A 15349-nucleotide genomic window follows, 5' to 3' on the forward strand; every position below is an offset into this window, starting at 1 on the left:
AGACAGAAGGATGGTGCAATATCGGCGTGCCAGTGAGCAGCCTGGGATGTGCGATGAGAGTCGTCCGGCAAACATATGCAACCTCGCATGTTGTGCTCGGCGCGTCGCTCCAATTGTGCCCGGAAACTCCCACCACCGTGTCGTCGCGTCCCTCGATGGCCAGCGTCACGGATTCGCGCTGGGGTGCTCTTCTCGCGTGGCTGGGTCAGCATGGCATGGACCTCGGTGAACTCTGCGTAGAGCCACGAGAAAGGCCCGGTTGAGTGGACTGCAACGCGTTCTTCGCTGTTCCACTGATGGCGTTATCAGGTGCTGGATATGGACTTTTTGCCTCAAAGGACTGTCCACCGTCGCGGAAGCTCTTCACGATCCCGGATAGCGCGTTGTTGAACTGGAAGACTCTGTCAGCCCACTATCCCTCACCAAAAGACCTGAATGCCACATGCTTGATCTCTTTACATCTCCTCCTGCACCGGCCTCAAGGAGCAAAGGAATCCAGCGATCCACTGTTTGGCCCATACATCTCTATATTACCACGAGACTTTGACAGTCATCCTTTGGCATGGCTCGCGCGGAGTAAACTGGCGTCTGAAGAGACAACTGAGCATTATCTACTTGGGGCCTTGCCTCGGGATGTTGGAGAAGCGTTAAACGCATTATGGAATAGGTTCGTGATGGATTGGAAGAAAGTCTGTCAGTATGTGGTGGGTGTCTACAAATTCTCTGTGCAGTAACGACGCGCTAAGGTCAACGCACGCCCACAGAGACACCATCCAGCAAGCTTGACCCGCGCAAGCCTGCCTTTAGAATCAGAGAATTTCACCACAAGTGACCAACTTCTCTTAGACTTTCTGTGGGCATGGCTCAACGGTTCGGAACAATCGTCTGTATCCTTGCAGTATTCCTTGAACTCCCGCGTTCCCAACAGTCAATACACGGTGTATATTTCACCGCCTGCATGCAAGCATCTCGAACCCTGATAACTTCACGTTATGTCCGATCCTGGATTTCGCCAACCACACACCCGACTTGTCTATGAGTATGCAACCTATGCCTACTAGCGCGGACATCTGGGGTTCTCCCCCAAGATCTAGAGGGGGTGATGACTTTACTCTCATGGCTCCGAGGGAAATCACTACGAGAGCCGGCGAAGAATTATACCTCACCTACGGGGCTCATTCAAACACCACCCTCTTGATCGAATATGGGTTTATAAACATCTTCACTCCGGATCTGGTTGCAGCAGGTACCTTCAGGGGTGAAGTCAATGTACAGGATGCGATGGCGGCTTTATTCGACTCAGGAGGGCGGGACAGGGACACATGGTTAAAGTCGACATTGGAGGACGAGGGGTACTGGGGGTACGTCCTATAGCATGGCCTCAACACTGCCGGCTGATGCTGATTGCAGAGATTGGACGCTGCATGCTTCTCCCCCTCCTGCACACCCCTCCTTTCGGCTGATCACAGCTTTGAGGCTGCATAGCCTAGTCGCATCTACATCAGAACCCACAATGACTTGGGAAACTTTACAGCCATGGAGAGCTGTTCTCCTAGGTGAGACAGAAATAGTTTCGGAAGAGAATGAGGGTTCTTGGCGAAAGGCTCTGTTGCGGATCTGCGAAACGATACGAACGGATGCTGAGAAGCAGCTTGCTTCGGTCTGTGGTTCGCGTCTGGTGGAAGAAAGTAAAAGCAAAGACTGGGGGCCGTGGATGGTAGAGAATATTCGTCTACTTTGGCTTGAGCGTATATATGTTTCAGGAGCAGTGATTCGTAGTGTAGAAACGGGAGCACAATTCTAATTCTGAGCGCGGGCGCTTGTGCCTGCCGCAACCCGGTGACACCGCAATGGATGCATTAAGCGCTTGGCTTCGGCAGGGACCCTGTCAAGCATTTTCCATTTACACTTTCACCGCCATCAACTGGAACTCGTCAGAGTCCTCACTCCCCTTCCTTCTCACCAGATACCCTATTTCAATTCAACGTTCTTGGGGATCCTCTTCAGCAACAATGGCCGTCGAACCCCTTCTGGCCACTCGCGCCCAGCGCGCTTTCATCTTGACAAGTAAGTTGCACTACGAACATTATTGTCTTGGACTGTGCTGATCATCTCTTGGAAGTTTCAATACGTGAGTGTTGGAATTTCTTTTCATCGTGACAGCTCTTGATGAGACTATGCAGAGGCCATTATTGTTCTCGTAATGGTTGCGATCACATTTCGACTGGTATGTTGAAGTGTAAGCAGGGGTTTCATAGGGCTCTGTTGACACGAATCTCAGGTAGAAGTGGAGGTCGATTTCGATAATGGATACAAGGTGCGCATGTCCAATCTTCCCATCTTGAATCAGACACTTAGCTTGTCTCGTACAGACATTGCCTTGTTTCCTAGCGCTTTTCGCGTTAGCAGAGTAAATTACATCGGTTGATGTATTCTCCCAAGCGTGCTCATCTCATTATTCAGGATATTCGAGCTTATCATGGCTTTCGATGCGCTTCGGCTGCGCAACATAATTCAACTCATCGGGATCCTGGGTATGGCAAGGCCTCAACTTGCATCCAAGTTATCTGCTTCTCACGCAGGTTTTGTCCGTAGCCTTCCATCTCGGCATGATGATATTTGCTGCCGTCCAAGTGGAACAAACGAGGCTCGCGTTGGTTATAGGTCAAGACTGTGACGACAACTGGAATTCAGTGGTAAGTCCCCGTCGTTATATATTTCCATCCGACCTTCAACGTCCACCCCAGACTTGCGATGGCCCAGGGAGTCTCTGGAGACGAGTCCGACCATTCCTCATCGTTGCACCGTGTGTCATTGGAGCGTCGTGGGCAATAATGCTCTTCTTCGTCAAACAGCTTTACGCCGAATTTGGGTGAGTGGCCCCATGAGCTTGGTCAAGTGCTATCCTTTGACATGGCGCAGTTGGGCTATTTTCCACGTTGTGGGGGCCAATCCAAAAATGAAGTGTTTGTATTCCGTTTAGCCTCGCGCAGTTCCCGAACACGAGGACTAACTGATAGTCTATTTCTAGCTATGTACCAATGGTACCAGATTATGATCTGTCTTTTGAAATTCGATTTCTTCTGCTTCACCGGTGTCACGATGCAGGCGAGTCCTCTTTACGCTTTCACCTTGCTTGTTGACTGACTTTGCATCGCAGCTTCTCATTATCGTCCTTGCAAGGGACTCCGCTGAGTTCGGTGTCACGATAGCTGCCATCCCTGTGGTTCTTTTCCTCTTAGCCGCCTGTGGCTACGCCGTCCAGCGCGAGATCAAATGGTGTGTTTTGCCATGGACCATCTCTACGCCAACAGTCATTCATGTGACTCCACACAGGTTAATGTCGCTTTCACTAGTTATCATGTTGGCCGCCATGAGTTACTGTGAGTAATCACGTCCTATCCTTGCGCCGATACTGATTGATTCTGACTCGTCGGCTTTTAGTCAGTGAGTGCTAACCGCGATTGTCCTCGGAGCACCGGTCTAATATTTTTCATAGTCTACAAGCTCGTACGCTTCTTCCAGCCCTCATCGCGTGATCAATATGCTACCACTCGTGTTTCGCTCACGATCTTCAGTTCGTCTCTTCCAAAGTCGCACTCTATGACTTACGACTAATTATTCATTCCTACAGCCATTGTTGCATTCTTGATCTTGTTTGCCTCTTTTGTTGTCGGTCTACGATGCTTCTCCGACTTCGATCAAGGGCTTGACTCATCGAAAATGCATGGTACGTTGCAACGCCCTAGCCATATGTGCAATTGATTCTTACCTTCCCTTAACCAGCTGTGCACTCTCGACCAAAGATGTACGGCAAGGAGTCAGCGACAAGCATGACCGAAGGTCGCAATTCATCCTACCTTGCAGGACAACCCCTAGGACCCCGAATATCGATAGAGTGATCACGATCTTCTCTCTCCATCATGCTACCTATTTGCGCTTTCTTCCGTTCCGACGATTCAACCACTGTATCTATTGCCCATCTTTGTTTACCCCTTACGATGTCTTTGGAGACTCTGAAATGCACAACGATTGCAAAAGGACGTTTACAGCTGTTACCGACCGACTTACGCCGACGATATTATTTACTACCACTATATTGTATCCATTCGTACAGTTTCTTCTTTCCTCCCTTCTATGCGTGTTGCGTACATTACACTCCTTCTCGGTCGCGGTGAAATAAAGTGGTTGATCATTTCTGCTCATGCCGCGATCGGCGGCGCAGAGCTCTGGTGTTCGAATCTACCATCATGAGTGTGTGCAGTGTCACTGCGCGCCGGAGTTGTTCGACTCTCAAATTACATTTCTTGCCTCTGCCTTAATTTCGTTCCTTGCTTCTGCCTCATTGATTGTTGGCACTCACTGCATAAATACTTCTGCAGACGATGAAGCAAGGGGAACAGCGGACCGGACAAACTAGATCGTGGTGGCTTGCTTTCCTTGATGAGGTGCGGGACACATTCTGTTTTCCATTTATAACTCTAAAACGTAGACCGACAGACCAACTTCGTTGTGACGGGCCTGTCGGCTGCATTTCTTCTCTACACTAGGTCGGCTGGCGTGCTCTACTTCACGCTCGGCGCGCTGCTGTGCTCAGCGACGGTAAAACTCATCAAACGGGCGATACGGCAGCCAAGGCCCGTTGTGGAACATGCGGCAGGCAAACGGAAGGTGAGCTATGGGTGAGTCCGTCAATACGACTGCGCTATTGCCAATGCAATGTTTTGGACGGAAGCAAATTTATATGAGAAGAAGCACTGAACTCATGACATGTGTGCTACAGGATGCCTAGCACGCACTCTGCTACGATCATATACTATGCGACCTACATCCCCCTTGCATGCGCCAAACTTCCCATACACCCCAGCCTCCCAGCAAATTCGTTCGTCACGCGTGTCCTGCCTGTCTTGATCGCTGTGCCTTACGGGTATGTTATTGCTGCGTCGAGGGTATGGTTAGGCCATCATACGTGGAAGCAAGTGGTCGTGGGTGGGTCGTACGGTGCGGCACTGGCCGCGGTTTGGTTCGAACTTTGGATCCGCGGGGGACACGCGTATGGGCAGGTTCTGGAGAGGGAGGTGAACGGGTACATAGACCAGATCTTTGGGAGGGCCTGAGTCTAGAAAGGGGGGCCGTAGCCTAGCTACATTGGCGGACAGGTGTGTGTAAGGAAAGACTTCTCTATCGCTAGCACAATTTCTAACCGTGTCATATCTTAGAATGCAGTGATTTTGAGTATTCTTATAGAACCAATTACATTTTCTATCCATGCTTGCCGAGCCCTGCTCTATCCTGCATCTAAATCCGCAATCGTAACAAGGAGGTTCACCTTGAATCCTTGGGGTATCGCGACGTTACGAAACTATTTGCCGACGCTATTATGTACAGCGGCCCTTCATCGCTTCCGCGGTTACAGCGGCATTTCAAACATCAATGTTACCTCCTCCTTGAAAGTATTCGCACAAACGTTGCCAAAGAATCATGCGTGGTGTGATGTACTCAAATAGTTCTCTCAGGAATTCTGCTCGGAATTTTTAACTCTATCACTGTCGTCTACTAACGACGTGTCTCGTCCAACCTAGATGGTCAAACTGAATAGAAAGCGGCTCGTCGAGGATATATTTAGGTCAATCTCGACCTAAATACCTCCTTGGGCTTGTATCGTGACTTATCTCAGATGGCATACGCGTACGATATCGAACACTAGCGCGTAATACTTCGAGCGTCGCCCTGACAGCCCCGGACCATCATAGATTTACATTACAGTACATGTCAAAAATGAAACCCTTTTGTGACTTACGCCAGCAGTTCTTTCCGCAATAGAATATCTCAATTATATTTACGCGTACTTCTCTCGTGTAAATCTGAAAAATTCAACTCTCCAAATTGGGTCCAGACTCCAGAGCGTCCATTTCGCGTTGCCACAAACGCACGTGACCAATATACGACTTGACCATGGACGACAACGATCCGACTCGCCAATTCTTCCCTGACCAAGATGAGGTCGACTTGTACGACGTTCTCAGCGTCGGGAATGATGCCAAGCTTCAAGAAATCAAGAAGTCATACCGCCGGCTGGCATTGATTTACCATCCAGACAAACACGCTACAGCTGACGAGCGCGCCAAAGCCGACGCGTCTGTCAAGTTCCAGCAGATAGGTTTCGCGTATGCTGTGCTCAGCGACGAAAAGCGTCGGAAGCGGTACGATACGACAGGGAAGACGGACGAGGGGTTCGACATGGGTTCTGGTGATGACGGTTGGGAAGCGTACTTCGCAGACATGTTCGACAGAGTGACGCGCGGAAAGCTGGATGAGATGAAGAAGGAATACCAAGGTCTGTCATATGTGTAGCTTAGTGGACGATACGCTGAACCACTTTGTAGGGTCTGCTGAAGAGATTGAGGATCTCAAACAAGCATACACTACGACGAGCGGTTCAATCGGGGAGATGATGACCTACATTCCTCATTCCACTCATGAAGACGAAGACCGCTTCATCCTCGTCGTCTCAGACCTCATTAATAAGGGTGACCTACCCAGTCTTCGTGGATGGGAAACCAGTACCAAGGACGAGAAGTCGCGGCTCGTCCGTAAGAAGCAGGGGGAGAAGGAAGCCAAAGAGGCTGAGCAAATGGCCAAGGACCTCGGCGTCTGGGATGAGTTCTACGGGAGCGGGAAGACAGGGAAAAGGCAAGGCAAAGGCAAAGGCAAGGATACTAAGGCGGATGATGCGGAGGAGGAAGACACCTCGGTCTTACAGGCGTTAATATTGAAGAAGAAGCAGAAGAACATGGATTTCTTTGACGGGCTGGCCGCGAAATATGCTGAGCCCCCCAAGAAAGGCAAAGGGAAGAAACGCGCCAAAGCTGCGGAAGATGATGAAGATACGTCGCCGAAGAAAAAGGGCAAATACGCGCCGCCTGACATCGACGACGAAGAATTTGAGAGGTTACAAAGCCAACTTTTCAGCGACTCCAAGAAGGGAACAAGCAAATCTGCGAGTAAGAAGGGGAAACGTAAGGGGAAGGCGTAGGGGTTCTTTTGCTTTTTGCTACACTGTAATCTATTCCATGTATATTAGCACACCAATAGTATTGGCAATTGATCTAGATATAGCGGACAGCATCAATTCCAAGACTTCGTCTAGCATGTATAATAGCAGCCAGCTCCTTGATACTCTCTTCCAGAATGACAACGCTATCCAATAATTGAGACAGTGTTATTGTGGCCTTTGGTGGGCTCTCATTGTTCTTGGGATGCTCCTCTTGTGCGGATGGCTTGGATTGCGACCAACCTGAAGAGAAAACATCTTCGTCGTCTGTTGACCACTTTGCCGTATCAGACCCAGCCCATGGCGCGGCAATAGGTGACGGAGCAGCAAACGGTTCAACAGTGATGGCGGTGGTCTCCTGATAATGTGCACCGAATGGGCTCGCGGCCAGATTCCTATCGCTTCGAGAGTCGGACGTAGGCTCGGAAGGTGGCGCGGTCTTGCCTGCCTTACTCTTCCGCGGAGTGAGGAAAGACACGATAGAGGATGCGGCCGACTTGGCCTTTACTTTGGGCTTTTCTGGCGTGGTCGGTGGGGGTGACGATATAGTTGACGCATCGTCAAGATTCAGCCCAAGGCTTAGGGCATCATTGAGATTCTCGGAGAATAGTAGTCCCTGACGACGCTCAAGGAGGAGCTTGTCAAAGTTGTTTACAAGCTGTCTGTAACGTTCCAATTGCGACACGAGGGAGTGGAAAATAGTGTGAACAACTGGGCGGGATTTATCGTCCATTCGCAACGCAGGGAGAATGTTAGATTCCGTTGCTAGGTCTTCCTGAATCTTGAAGTCAATAGAGCGGTCATCATCGCCAAGGGATACATCATCTTCAACGCTCTCAGCCTTCAACCCATCCGTCGCGTCCTCTTCAGGTGTTGCGAAGGTGAGCCACCCAGCAAGAGAACGATCTGGGTGAATAGCTAAGGAAACCAAAGCGCCTGTGAGAGTCATGTTGAATTCCGGGGTGTTGGCAAAGAAGTTTCGTAGTGAGTCGAGGACAAGAGATGTTAGCGGATCGTTGACATTCATCCGATGCTTCCTTCGTTTACGTGCTTCGTTGTCAATATCCATCTGGAAGGCAGGGTGTGATTGAATGGACATGAGAGCATCGTGAAGGTAGTGTTCATAGCCCGTACTGAAGGCTTCTGTACTGTGGGATGGGTCAACACGAGAGACCAACGTCAAGTAGAGGTCCATCTCCCGCTCGTGAGTGTTGTATGTCGTATCAGGCTGTGGGAATGGGAAGGCCTTAAGCAAGCCAGAAGGGTTTTCTAGTTCTGTATCGTCAGCACCAGGGTATTTAAAAACCTCGTCTTCTTCGGCATCGTTCGGTAGAGGTTGAGCTGGGATGACAGATGGATAGGGGAAGCAAGTGGCTAGAGGGTCCGGGATGACAATGAGTAAGCGATCTTGACATAATTGGGGATGGCAAAGGAGCATTGTTCGTAGTAACTGAAGGGCCGAAGTCGCTGTGGCCTGAGACTGCGAGCGAAGGTTCGTTAGGAGTAGATCCTTGAGAGTAAAGCGTCCCATAGACGTGAAATATTCCGATGGACGGTTGGAATCAGGTGCCTCCATTTCTAGCAGAGCCATCGCGCTGCTCTTTCGCCGCTTCAGTTTCGTTTGTCTGCTCGCGGGTGGACCACTCGAGCGTGTCTGGGGTGGGGCGGAGTTAAGTGACAAGAGAGATGCAGGTCTCGGATTCGAACGTATTTCATCGTTGTCTTCGCTCATCAAGAAGTTAACAAGGAGGTCGGAAAGTTGACCGTCGCGTAGTGTGCAGATCATGACCTCGATGTAGGACATGACTGCTACAGCGCTGCCATCCGCATCTGAGCATTCTAGCACAGAAGGGTATAATATGTTCTCCAGGAACACTTGACGAACGGCGTCCAGTATACTCTGTGCGATGGCTGCTCCAATCAGAGCTGATGGTTCTAAACTCGAGTCCAAACGACCTTGTGTCACGTTCCTCTTCAGGACGTCTTGAAGGAACTGTAACAACTTGAGGAAATGTTCGAGCTGAAGCTTGAAATCCGGGCTCGACGCGTCTTCGATACCCATGGCGCGCCGTTGATCCTTGGCTACCTCGCGTCGCTCTTTCTCATCCTCCACTGCGGGTCCCGTGCCACCGATGACCATCCCGCCCGGCGGAGAAGCTTCAGATTCGGCCATAGGCCTGAACTCCAATTTGGTTGGAAGCAAAGAGTAAACGGCGCCGAGCCCAGCAGCCAGAACTTCGGAAAAGTCCCCATCTAGGATGTATTCGGCCAGTGCTAGGGCAGCATCCATGATAGGGTCAGAGCCAGCGGCAGGTAATGAGGATTGCGTGTCGCCGAGTCGATGTGTGGGTTCGCAAGGAGACATTGCAACGTCCATCAAGTATAAGAGACCGATACGTGCATATTCTCCGATGTTGCCTTCGCGATGCACGAAACGCAAGAGGTAGTTGAATAATAGAAATTCGTATTCTGTGCGTTTGGTCACGGATGATGCTGGGGCAGACGTCACTGTAGACTGGGAAGACGTAGGTGAGACCGGTGGGGCTAAAGTGTCCGTCGAGTGGGCTGTAGATTCGTCGCCAACTTCCCCATCACCATCAACATGTTCGTTTCCTCCTTCATCCTCGTCTTCGTCGTCTTCATCTTCATCTTCTTCATTCACAGAGAACAACGGTTCTGATCTGTACCAGTGCTTGTCATGGAAGAATATCATGAGAAGTTCCCTGTACGTAAGGATACGGCTGCAGAGGAGGCAGAGGAGGTGAACCACTGTTTGATGATCGTGAGCTCGTGAGCAGCAATATCGTAACGGACCACGTACGATCCTCCTCGTATTCAGAGGGTTGGCTCCGCACGGAGTTCTTCGCCGCTCCCATGAGTTTATTTCTCCCATCCAACTGTTCCTGAATATCGTCCCCCACACAATTCCTGAGCAACCTCAGCACAGCGCGATGAACCGCCGAATGAACCAGGAACTGCTCGTCCAGCATTATGACCATATTTTGCACAGTCTTCAGGACATATGCTTGCACCCCAGACGGTCTATCGGATTCGCTAAGACGCACAAGGGTACCAAGAACATCTGGAGTCGGTATGAACATAATTATCAATCCAAGAGACGATGCTCACCATTCTTGAGCAAATACTCCATACATGCGCCCGTTGCACTTCGAGCGTCGTTAGGATTCACTCTGGCTTCCTTTGAAGCATAGTGCTTACCCCGCTTCGGTTCGTGTCGTCTCCCAAACCAGCGCATCGACCATGGCCTTGAGAGAAGTCGGAACATCCGTAGAATCGATTCCGTATGCCAGTTGCCGTTCGTCGGGGTGCATCAAGGTTGACTGCGAAATAGACGTGAACTTGAAGTTGTTCAAAGTAAACGATGAATCTACACGCACTTTCACGACGTTCCACGAGAGTATAAATTCATGGGATTTATCATTTTCGACCTTCGGAGATTGCGGCTGGTTTGGTTTATTGAGGAAGCTCGCGAAATAATCTTTGGTGAAGTACGACATATACGGTTGGATTAGGAGGGAAGTATATCCTTAGGCGCCCATATAAGTTGGGGTCATGATCATCACTAGGCGATTCTGCCACAAGTTTAGTTCACATCGCAGGAGTTCCAAAGTCATGATATACGGTGTATAAGTAAAACGATAATCTAGGCGACAGTGTTCGACAACAGGTTAGCTAGCAAATTATATAAGGGCATGTATCCTAGAAAATATGAATATATATCGGAGGAAATAATCATGAAGTCTCTCTAACGAGGGCAACAACGACGGTGACGCTGAAGGAAAGGATCAGAATAATGGTGTGCAATGCAGTACATTCACTTACTCGTCAGGTTTCTAGAGTGGGAATTGACAGGTTAGAAAACATCACGAATTGAATGATACAACACTTACCCCTCCTTGGAAGAATATTCCTTGTCTAGCAGCTTCTCCTACACAGATAGATTGAGGACGCTGACATAGAAGCAAAGGAACCTACTCACTCTCGAACGGGCTCACACGAGTTTTATTCTTCATGCACTTCCTCGCGTAGTCGACGATCCTATCAGCCATGGCCTGCACTTGCTCGTCCTCACTTCCTCCCGAGCGCGCTACTAGGGAGCAAATCGTAGACATCTCAGATGGGAAGACATTATCAGCAAGCCCGTCCGTCTAATTACATCTTCAGAGAGGCCATCGAGATCAGAGAGATGGAACATACGTATGCGATGACAATATCCCCGTCGCGAAGCCGAGTTTGATACGTCTCTGCTTCTCGGGGAGAGTCTACGCAAGCCCGCGTAAAGCGCTTGCGAGAACCTGATGGCATTTTGGTCAGCTGCCTAGATGAGTAGATGTTGTTAGCCTATAATAGTCCAAGACATGTGCCATAAGCCGGGACGGGATGAGATACTCACTTGGGGCAGTTGAAGAAGTGCGTTTGCACCGGTTGTTTATAGATGACGTTGGAAGAGCGGATGATTGAGAATCCGCTGTCACCAAGACTGGGAGATGGCGAGTGAATATGGCAGGTAAGGATCGAGTAGATGCCACATACTTAGCGGATCGAAGCAAACCAGAGGACGCGTTCAGAGTAACCAAGCAGGCAGTGCTGGAACCTGTGATGCAAGACAAGGTAAGTCGTTGCTCGGTTGGATTCCACCAGACCGAGTACGAACCGGCGTTCACAAACCGCTCGCGCAGCACGCCACCGTAGGCCAGATCCAAGCACTCTATCGGTGTCATCTCCCATCCCTCGATCTGTTCCCGTTCTTCATAGTCGAGTGTGGGATCTACCTCTGGTTCACCTGCCCACGCATTCCGCGCATAACGGTGTGCATGGTACATCAATGCTTGCGAGAACAAAGACGGGTCAACGCCAGAGTCAACCCAACCTCCCACACCGTCAGCTACACCGAACGCAACGCCCTCCGAGAACTAAGTAATCAAACAGAGGGAGGCTATTCAAAGGAAAGCTCACCTACCGACTGATTCCGCATCTAGTTGGTAGGACCGTGCAATGATCGCAGAAATGGGGGATAGAAGGAAATAGCATTCAGAAATTCACGTCCTGCAGCGTCATGACCTGGCACTTACCTCTTGTATGAAAAAGAAGTCCTCCCCAGCATCCTTTGATCCGGATGACTTTGGCCATGAAAGCGTAGTGTCCCTCCATTTCCCAATGATACTATCTGGAGGAAAAGGTACCTTGATCATCGAATCCGCCGCGGCCGGCTTGCCAGCCCAGCTTGCGCCGATATGAAAGGTATAAGGATGCGGAAATAGCGGGACATGAGATGTGCTAGCGGTCGGCGCCACTGAGTCTATCTGGGTCGAGTATGGCGGATTCCGTCTCGATGTATTCGCGCGAAAGGTGAATTTTGGCTTTTGGGAGGCTTTCTTTGAAGACGTTGCGACGCATCTGCGAAACCTTGTCACTGCCCCTTGGTGCGCATCCGGCACCAGATGCGCATGCGAGGGCGCTGAGAGTGTCGCTGGGATTCGTCGGGTCACTGCTGTGTGCATTGACCGCGAGCTTCGCTTCGCCGCTATGCGCTGTGGACCGCGCAGTGCCCCACGGGCGACTTGGGAGTTCCGTACTAGGTTGCTGGCGGTGGACATGGAGGCGGAAAGAAAAGACTAGTGGCGGTCCGGGGTATTGAAGGGGAGATGGAGACAGTATAATTTCGAACGGGTTTAAAACGCGCAACTCGCTCACTTGTTGTCGGTCACGTGGGTATGACGAGGCGAGGACTGGCATCGCCCTCATGGAAAATTGCATAGCATGGAAAATCTTGAGGTGGATATATGGTACAGGAAGTACAGGGAAGTGTATTTTAGCAGCACTATCTCATCCCCCAGACCTTCCAATCAAATTGAGTCGACTCTCGACGTGATGCCGTCTTCTTCGCTTTGTCTAAAGAACTTGAAGTTTCCTTCTTCGTCCTCTTCGTAGGCCGCGCAGACGGTGGGTCGTCAGCTTTAATTATGAGGCGCTTCACGGGACCATCTGTCCCAGAACACCGCATATCCTCTCGCCCGACATAAGCCGGAAGTGACGAACGGCGAGAATATCTCGCCAACGTTGCATCCATTTCCGCGTGAAGGTCCGTGCCTTTGCCTTTGCCTTTGGTACTTCTCTGCCCGTTCTCTTCAGACGACGATAGCTCCTTGGGAATACCTGGGGTAGCTATTTCCCGAACAACCGTTCCTTTCCGAAGGGGCTTGACGTCGTTTACAGAGGGTGGTAAAGGCACCGAAAGCGTTGTCACTGGTTTGAGTATTATACCAGGAGTCGATGGTATTGATGCCGTAGACGGACTTTGGGGCGAGCCCGATGGGCGAGCTAATTGTTTGTGCGACGAGGCTTTTTTCAGCGACGTCTTATTAGAGTTGGAGGGCGGGAGTGGCGAAGGTTTCGATGAAGTATCACGGGCACCATTCGGTCCGAGCATAGGCCTCGTGGATGTGAAGATACTCGAGGGGCGCACGGACAGTAGGCTAGGATGGGGGCCAGAGGCAGGATTACTTCCATCGCCATCATCGCCGAATCTCCGAGCGAAAGGATTGCGCGAGGTTGAAGCAGAGGAAGGTCCAGCCGCTGCACTCCCCTCCTGGCGGGTTGAGGTTGATCGTAGGCTATGTAGAGTGCGCCGCTGTGCGTCCCAATCCATCAAAGCTTGCTTAGCTTTCATCACTTTTTTGGCGTTGATGGCGGTCGGCTTGGTGCCAGAAGGCTTATCGTGGCCTTTGTGTAAGGAGGCGGTCGAGTTTGATGGTTTAGATGTCGATGAGAATAGGGCTCTCGTCGTAGATGTGTTAAGGAAGTGCCACGGTGGAGGTTGGCGGAGGAGCATGCATTCATTACGGCGTTCTGCTGCACTTGCAGCACATTTGGGATCAGATGTATGTCGCTTTCGATCGACACCACGCCGATAAAAGCTCGTGGCTTTATCTCGAGCAGCTTCGAGTCGTGCTTCCTCTTCTAGGAGTTTTAATGCATATCTCTCAACTGCGGAGGACTCGTCATCGTATTCATCTTCAGGCATATCTGCGATCTGCTCGTCGGATTCGAAACCATCATTCATCGAGTTGGAAGATGAGTCAGACTCATCCCACACAGTGTCTATTCTTTTGGCTGCGAGAATGTTTGGTGGAAGAGCGACATTACGAGCGAACCCTGAAGCAGAGGGATGTTCCATGCGGTCGACAGATATGCTATACACATTCTGGGAGGAGAAAAATCCTGGTTGAGAGAGGGTCAAGAGTATGTTTGGAAGTACAGAGTCGAACAGTGACGAGTTCTGTGAAAGGCGGAAAGGAGAATGATCTGCTCTGGTATACAGGGTGTTCCTGAGGTCTAACAGGGAGTTAGATAGAGATAGAAGTAGCAACATCGCAACACTGACCAACAAGGCAGAGAAGGGGAAGCTTGAGAAGCGAGGCGTAGACACTATTCGTCACCTTGGAGCACCCTCGAATCTTCAGGACTCTCAGGGAAGAAGGTCCTCTGTAAACTTGATCCTCGTCCGACCAGACAATCGTACCTGCAAGAGACTTGACGCCGTAGTCACTGAGTGAGGTATAGCTAGCATCAAGAGCAGCTAGAGTCGTTAAGGGTTTCAAGCAAATGACATTGTTGTCAGTAAGCACGTTGCACTTTGCCAGGTTGAGGACAGTGATGAGCGTAAAGGTGGGAGTGGATGGAACATATTGCAACAAGGGCAAGTATTCGTCAGAAAGCGGGATATTGTAGGTCCTCAGGCATTTAGGTAGTTCGTCGTATATTTGGATCAAGGTAGCCCACAAGCGCGGATCGAGCTGAGTGGAGGTGTATTCGGCTGGACGGAATCCTGGGATGAGGGCGCGAAGAAGATCAAAGTGACCACGGTCGTCTGCAGTCATGTAGTTGAGCCGCAGACCACCGAGAAGATGAAGCTGGTCGGGCGTAGTGTATACGCGCAGGATGCAGAGGAGAGAGAGAGAAGGGACATACGTGTAGCGCGCCGTGGATGGGTCCGGATATGGAAACTGGCGGGGTACGGGCGGGAGAGTTGTCTTTGTTATGGAGACGCCCGCGTCGTCTGAGCATACTGTGCTCGACGGTGTCCAAAGAGTGATCATGGTAAGAGCCAAGCCGTGTGGTGCTGTCCGTGTGGCAGACCGCGTTGTGATCACGACAAGCTCACGTGAAGTCCCTGGACCGTTGACAGCGTAGAGACGGAATTCACACGCTATTCAAGTGTTTCTTGTTCCTCCAGTCCGCCATCAGAGTTTGCTTCTTTCCTTCTCCACGACG

At 50.6% G+C, this 15349-nt stretch overlaps 7 protein-coding genes across 7 annotated transcripts; 4 read left to right on the forward strand and 3 right to left on the reverse strand.

Annotated features, from left to right (window-relative positions):
• Nucleotides 1-155: 155 nt before the first annotated feature.
• PC9H_000829 (uncharacterized protein) lies at nt 156-1804 on the forward strand (the record flags this gene model as incomplete). Its single annotated transcript, XM_036770483.1, has 5 exons — nt 156-258; nt 310-704; nt 765-870; nt 929-1361; nt 1411-1804. The coding sequence occupies 5 exons, from the start codon at nt 156-158 to the stop codon at nt 1802-1804; spliced, it is 1431 nt and encodes a 476-aa protein (XP_036636328.1).
• Nucleotides 1805-2012: 208 nt separating this feature from the next.
• PC9H_000830 (uncharacterized protein) lies at nt 2013-3902 on the forward strand (the record flags this gene model as incomplete). Its single annotated transcript, XM_036770484.1, has 14 exons — nt 2013-2067; nt 2175-2227; nt 2282-2317; nt 2373-2410; nt 2464-2534; nt 2596-2696; nt 2748-2872; nt 2923-2966; nt 3032-3096; nt 3161-3279; nt 3337-3383; nt 3449-3577; nt 3635-3730; nt 3787-3902. 14 exons carry the CDS (start codon nt 2013-2015, stop codon nt 3900-3902), a joined length of 1095 nt encoding a protein of 364 aa, XP_036636329.1.
• A 348-nt stretch (nt 3903-4250) lies between these two features.
• Nucleotides 4251-5117, forward strand: PC9H_000831 (uncharacterized protein; the record flags this gene model as incomplete). Its single annotated transcript, XM_036770485.1, has 3 exons — nt 4251-4254; nt 4493-4682; nt 4784-5117. The coding sequence occupies 3 exons, from the start codon at nt 4251-4253 to the stop codon at nt 5115-5117; spliced, it is 528 nt and encodes a 175-aa protein (XP_036636330.1).
• Nucleotides 5118-5955: 838 nt separating this feature from the next.
• Nucleotides 5956-7036, forward strand: PC9H_000832 (uncharacterized protein; the record flags this gene model as incomplete). Its single annotated transcript, XM_036770486.1, has 2 exons — nt 5956-6337; nt 6387-7036. 2 exons carry the CDS (start codon nt 5956-5958, stop codon nt 7034-7036), a joined length of 1032 nt encoding a protein of 343 aa, XP_036636331.1.
• Nucleotides 7037-7109: 73 nt separating this feature from the next.
• On the reverse strand, nt 7110-10572 carry PC9H_000833 (uncharacterized protein; the record flags this gene model as incomplete). The annotated part of the gene is made up of 4 exons (XM_036770487.1): nt 7110-9823; nt 9876-10136; nt 10184-10221; nt 10274-10572. 4 exons carry the CDS (start codon nt 10570-10572, stop codon nt 7110-7112), a joined length of 3312 nt encoding a protein of 1103 aa, XP_036636332.1.
• Nucleotides 10573-10807: 235 nt separating this feature from the next.
• PC9H_000834 (uncharacterized protein) lies at nt 10808-12672 on the reverse strand (the record flags this gene model as incomplete). Its single annotated transcript, XM_036770488.1, has 9 exons — nt 10808-10847; nt 10898-10908; nt 10966-11003; nt 11055-11223; nt 11273-11393; nt 11469-11555; nt 11609-11669; nt 11730-11988; nt 12148-12672. 9 exons carry the CDS (start codon nt 12670-12672, stop codon nt 10808-10810), a joined length of 1311 nt encoding a protein of 436 aa, XP_036636333.1.
• A 224-nt stretch (nt 12673-12896) lies between these two features.
• Nucleotides 12897-15174, reverse strand: PC9H_000835 (uncharacterized protein; the record flags this gene model as incomplete). The annotated part of the gene is made up of 2 exons (XM_036770489.1): nt 12897-14410; nt 14460-15174. 2 exons carry the CDS (start codon nt 15172-15174, stop codon nt 12897-12899), a joined length of 2229 nt encoding a protein of 742 aa, XP_036636334.1.
• Nucleotides 15175-15349: the final 175 nt, after the last annotated feature.

The sequence above is a fragment of the Pleurotus ostreatus genome (genome assembly GCF_014466165.1).
Source record: "Pleurotus ostreatus strain PC9 chromosome Unknown scaffold_1, whole genome shotgun sequence".
Taxonomy (NCBI): Eukaryota; Fungi; Basidiomycota; class Agaricomycetes; order Agaricales; family Pleurotaceae; genus Pleurotus; species Pleurotus ostreatus.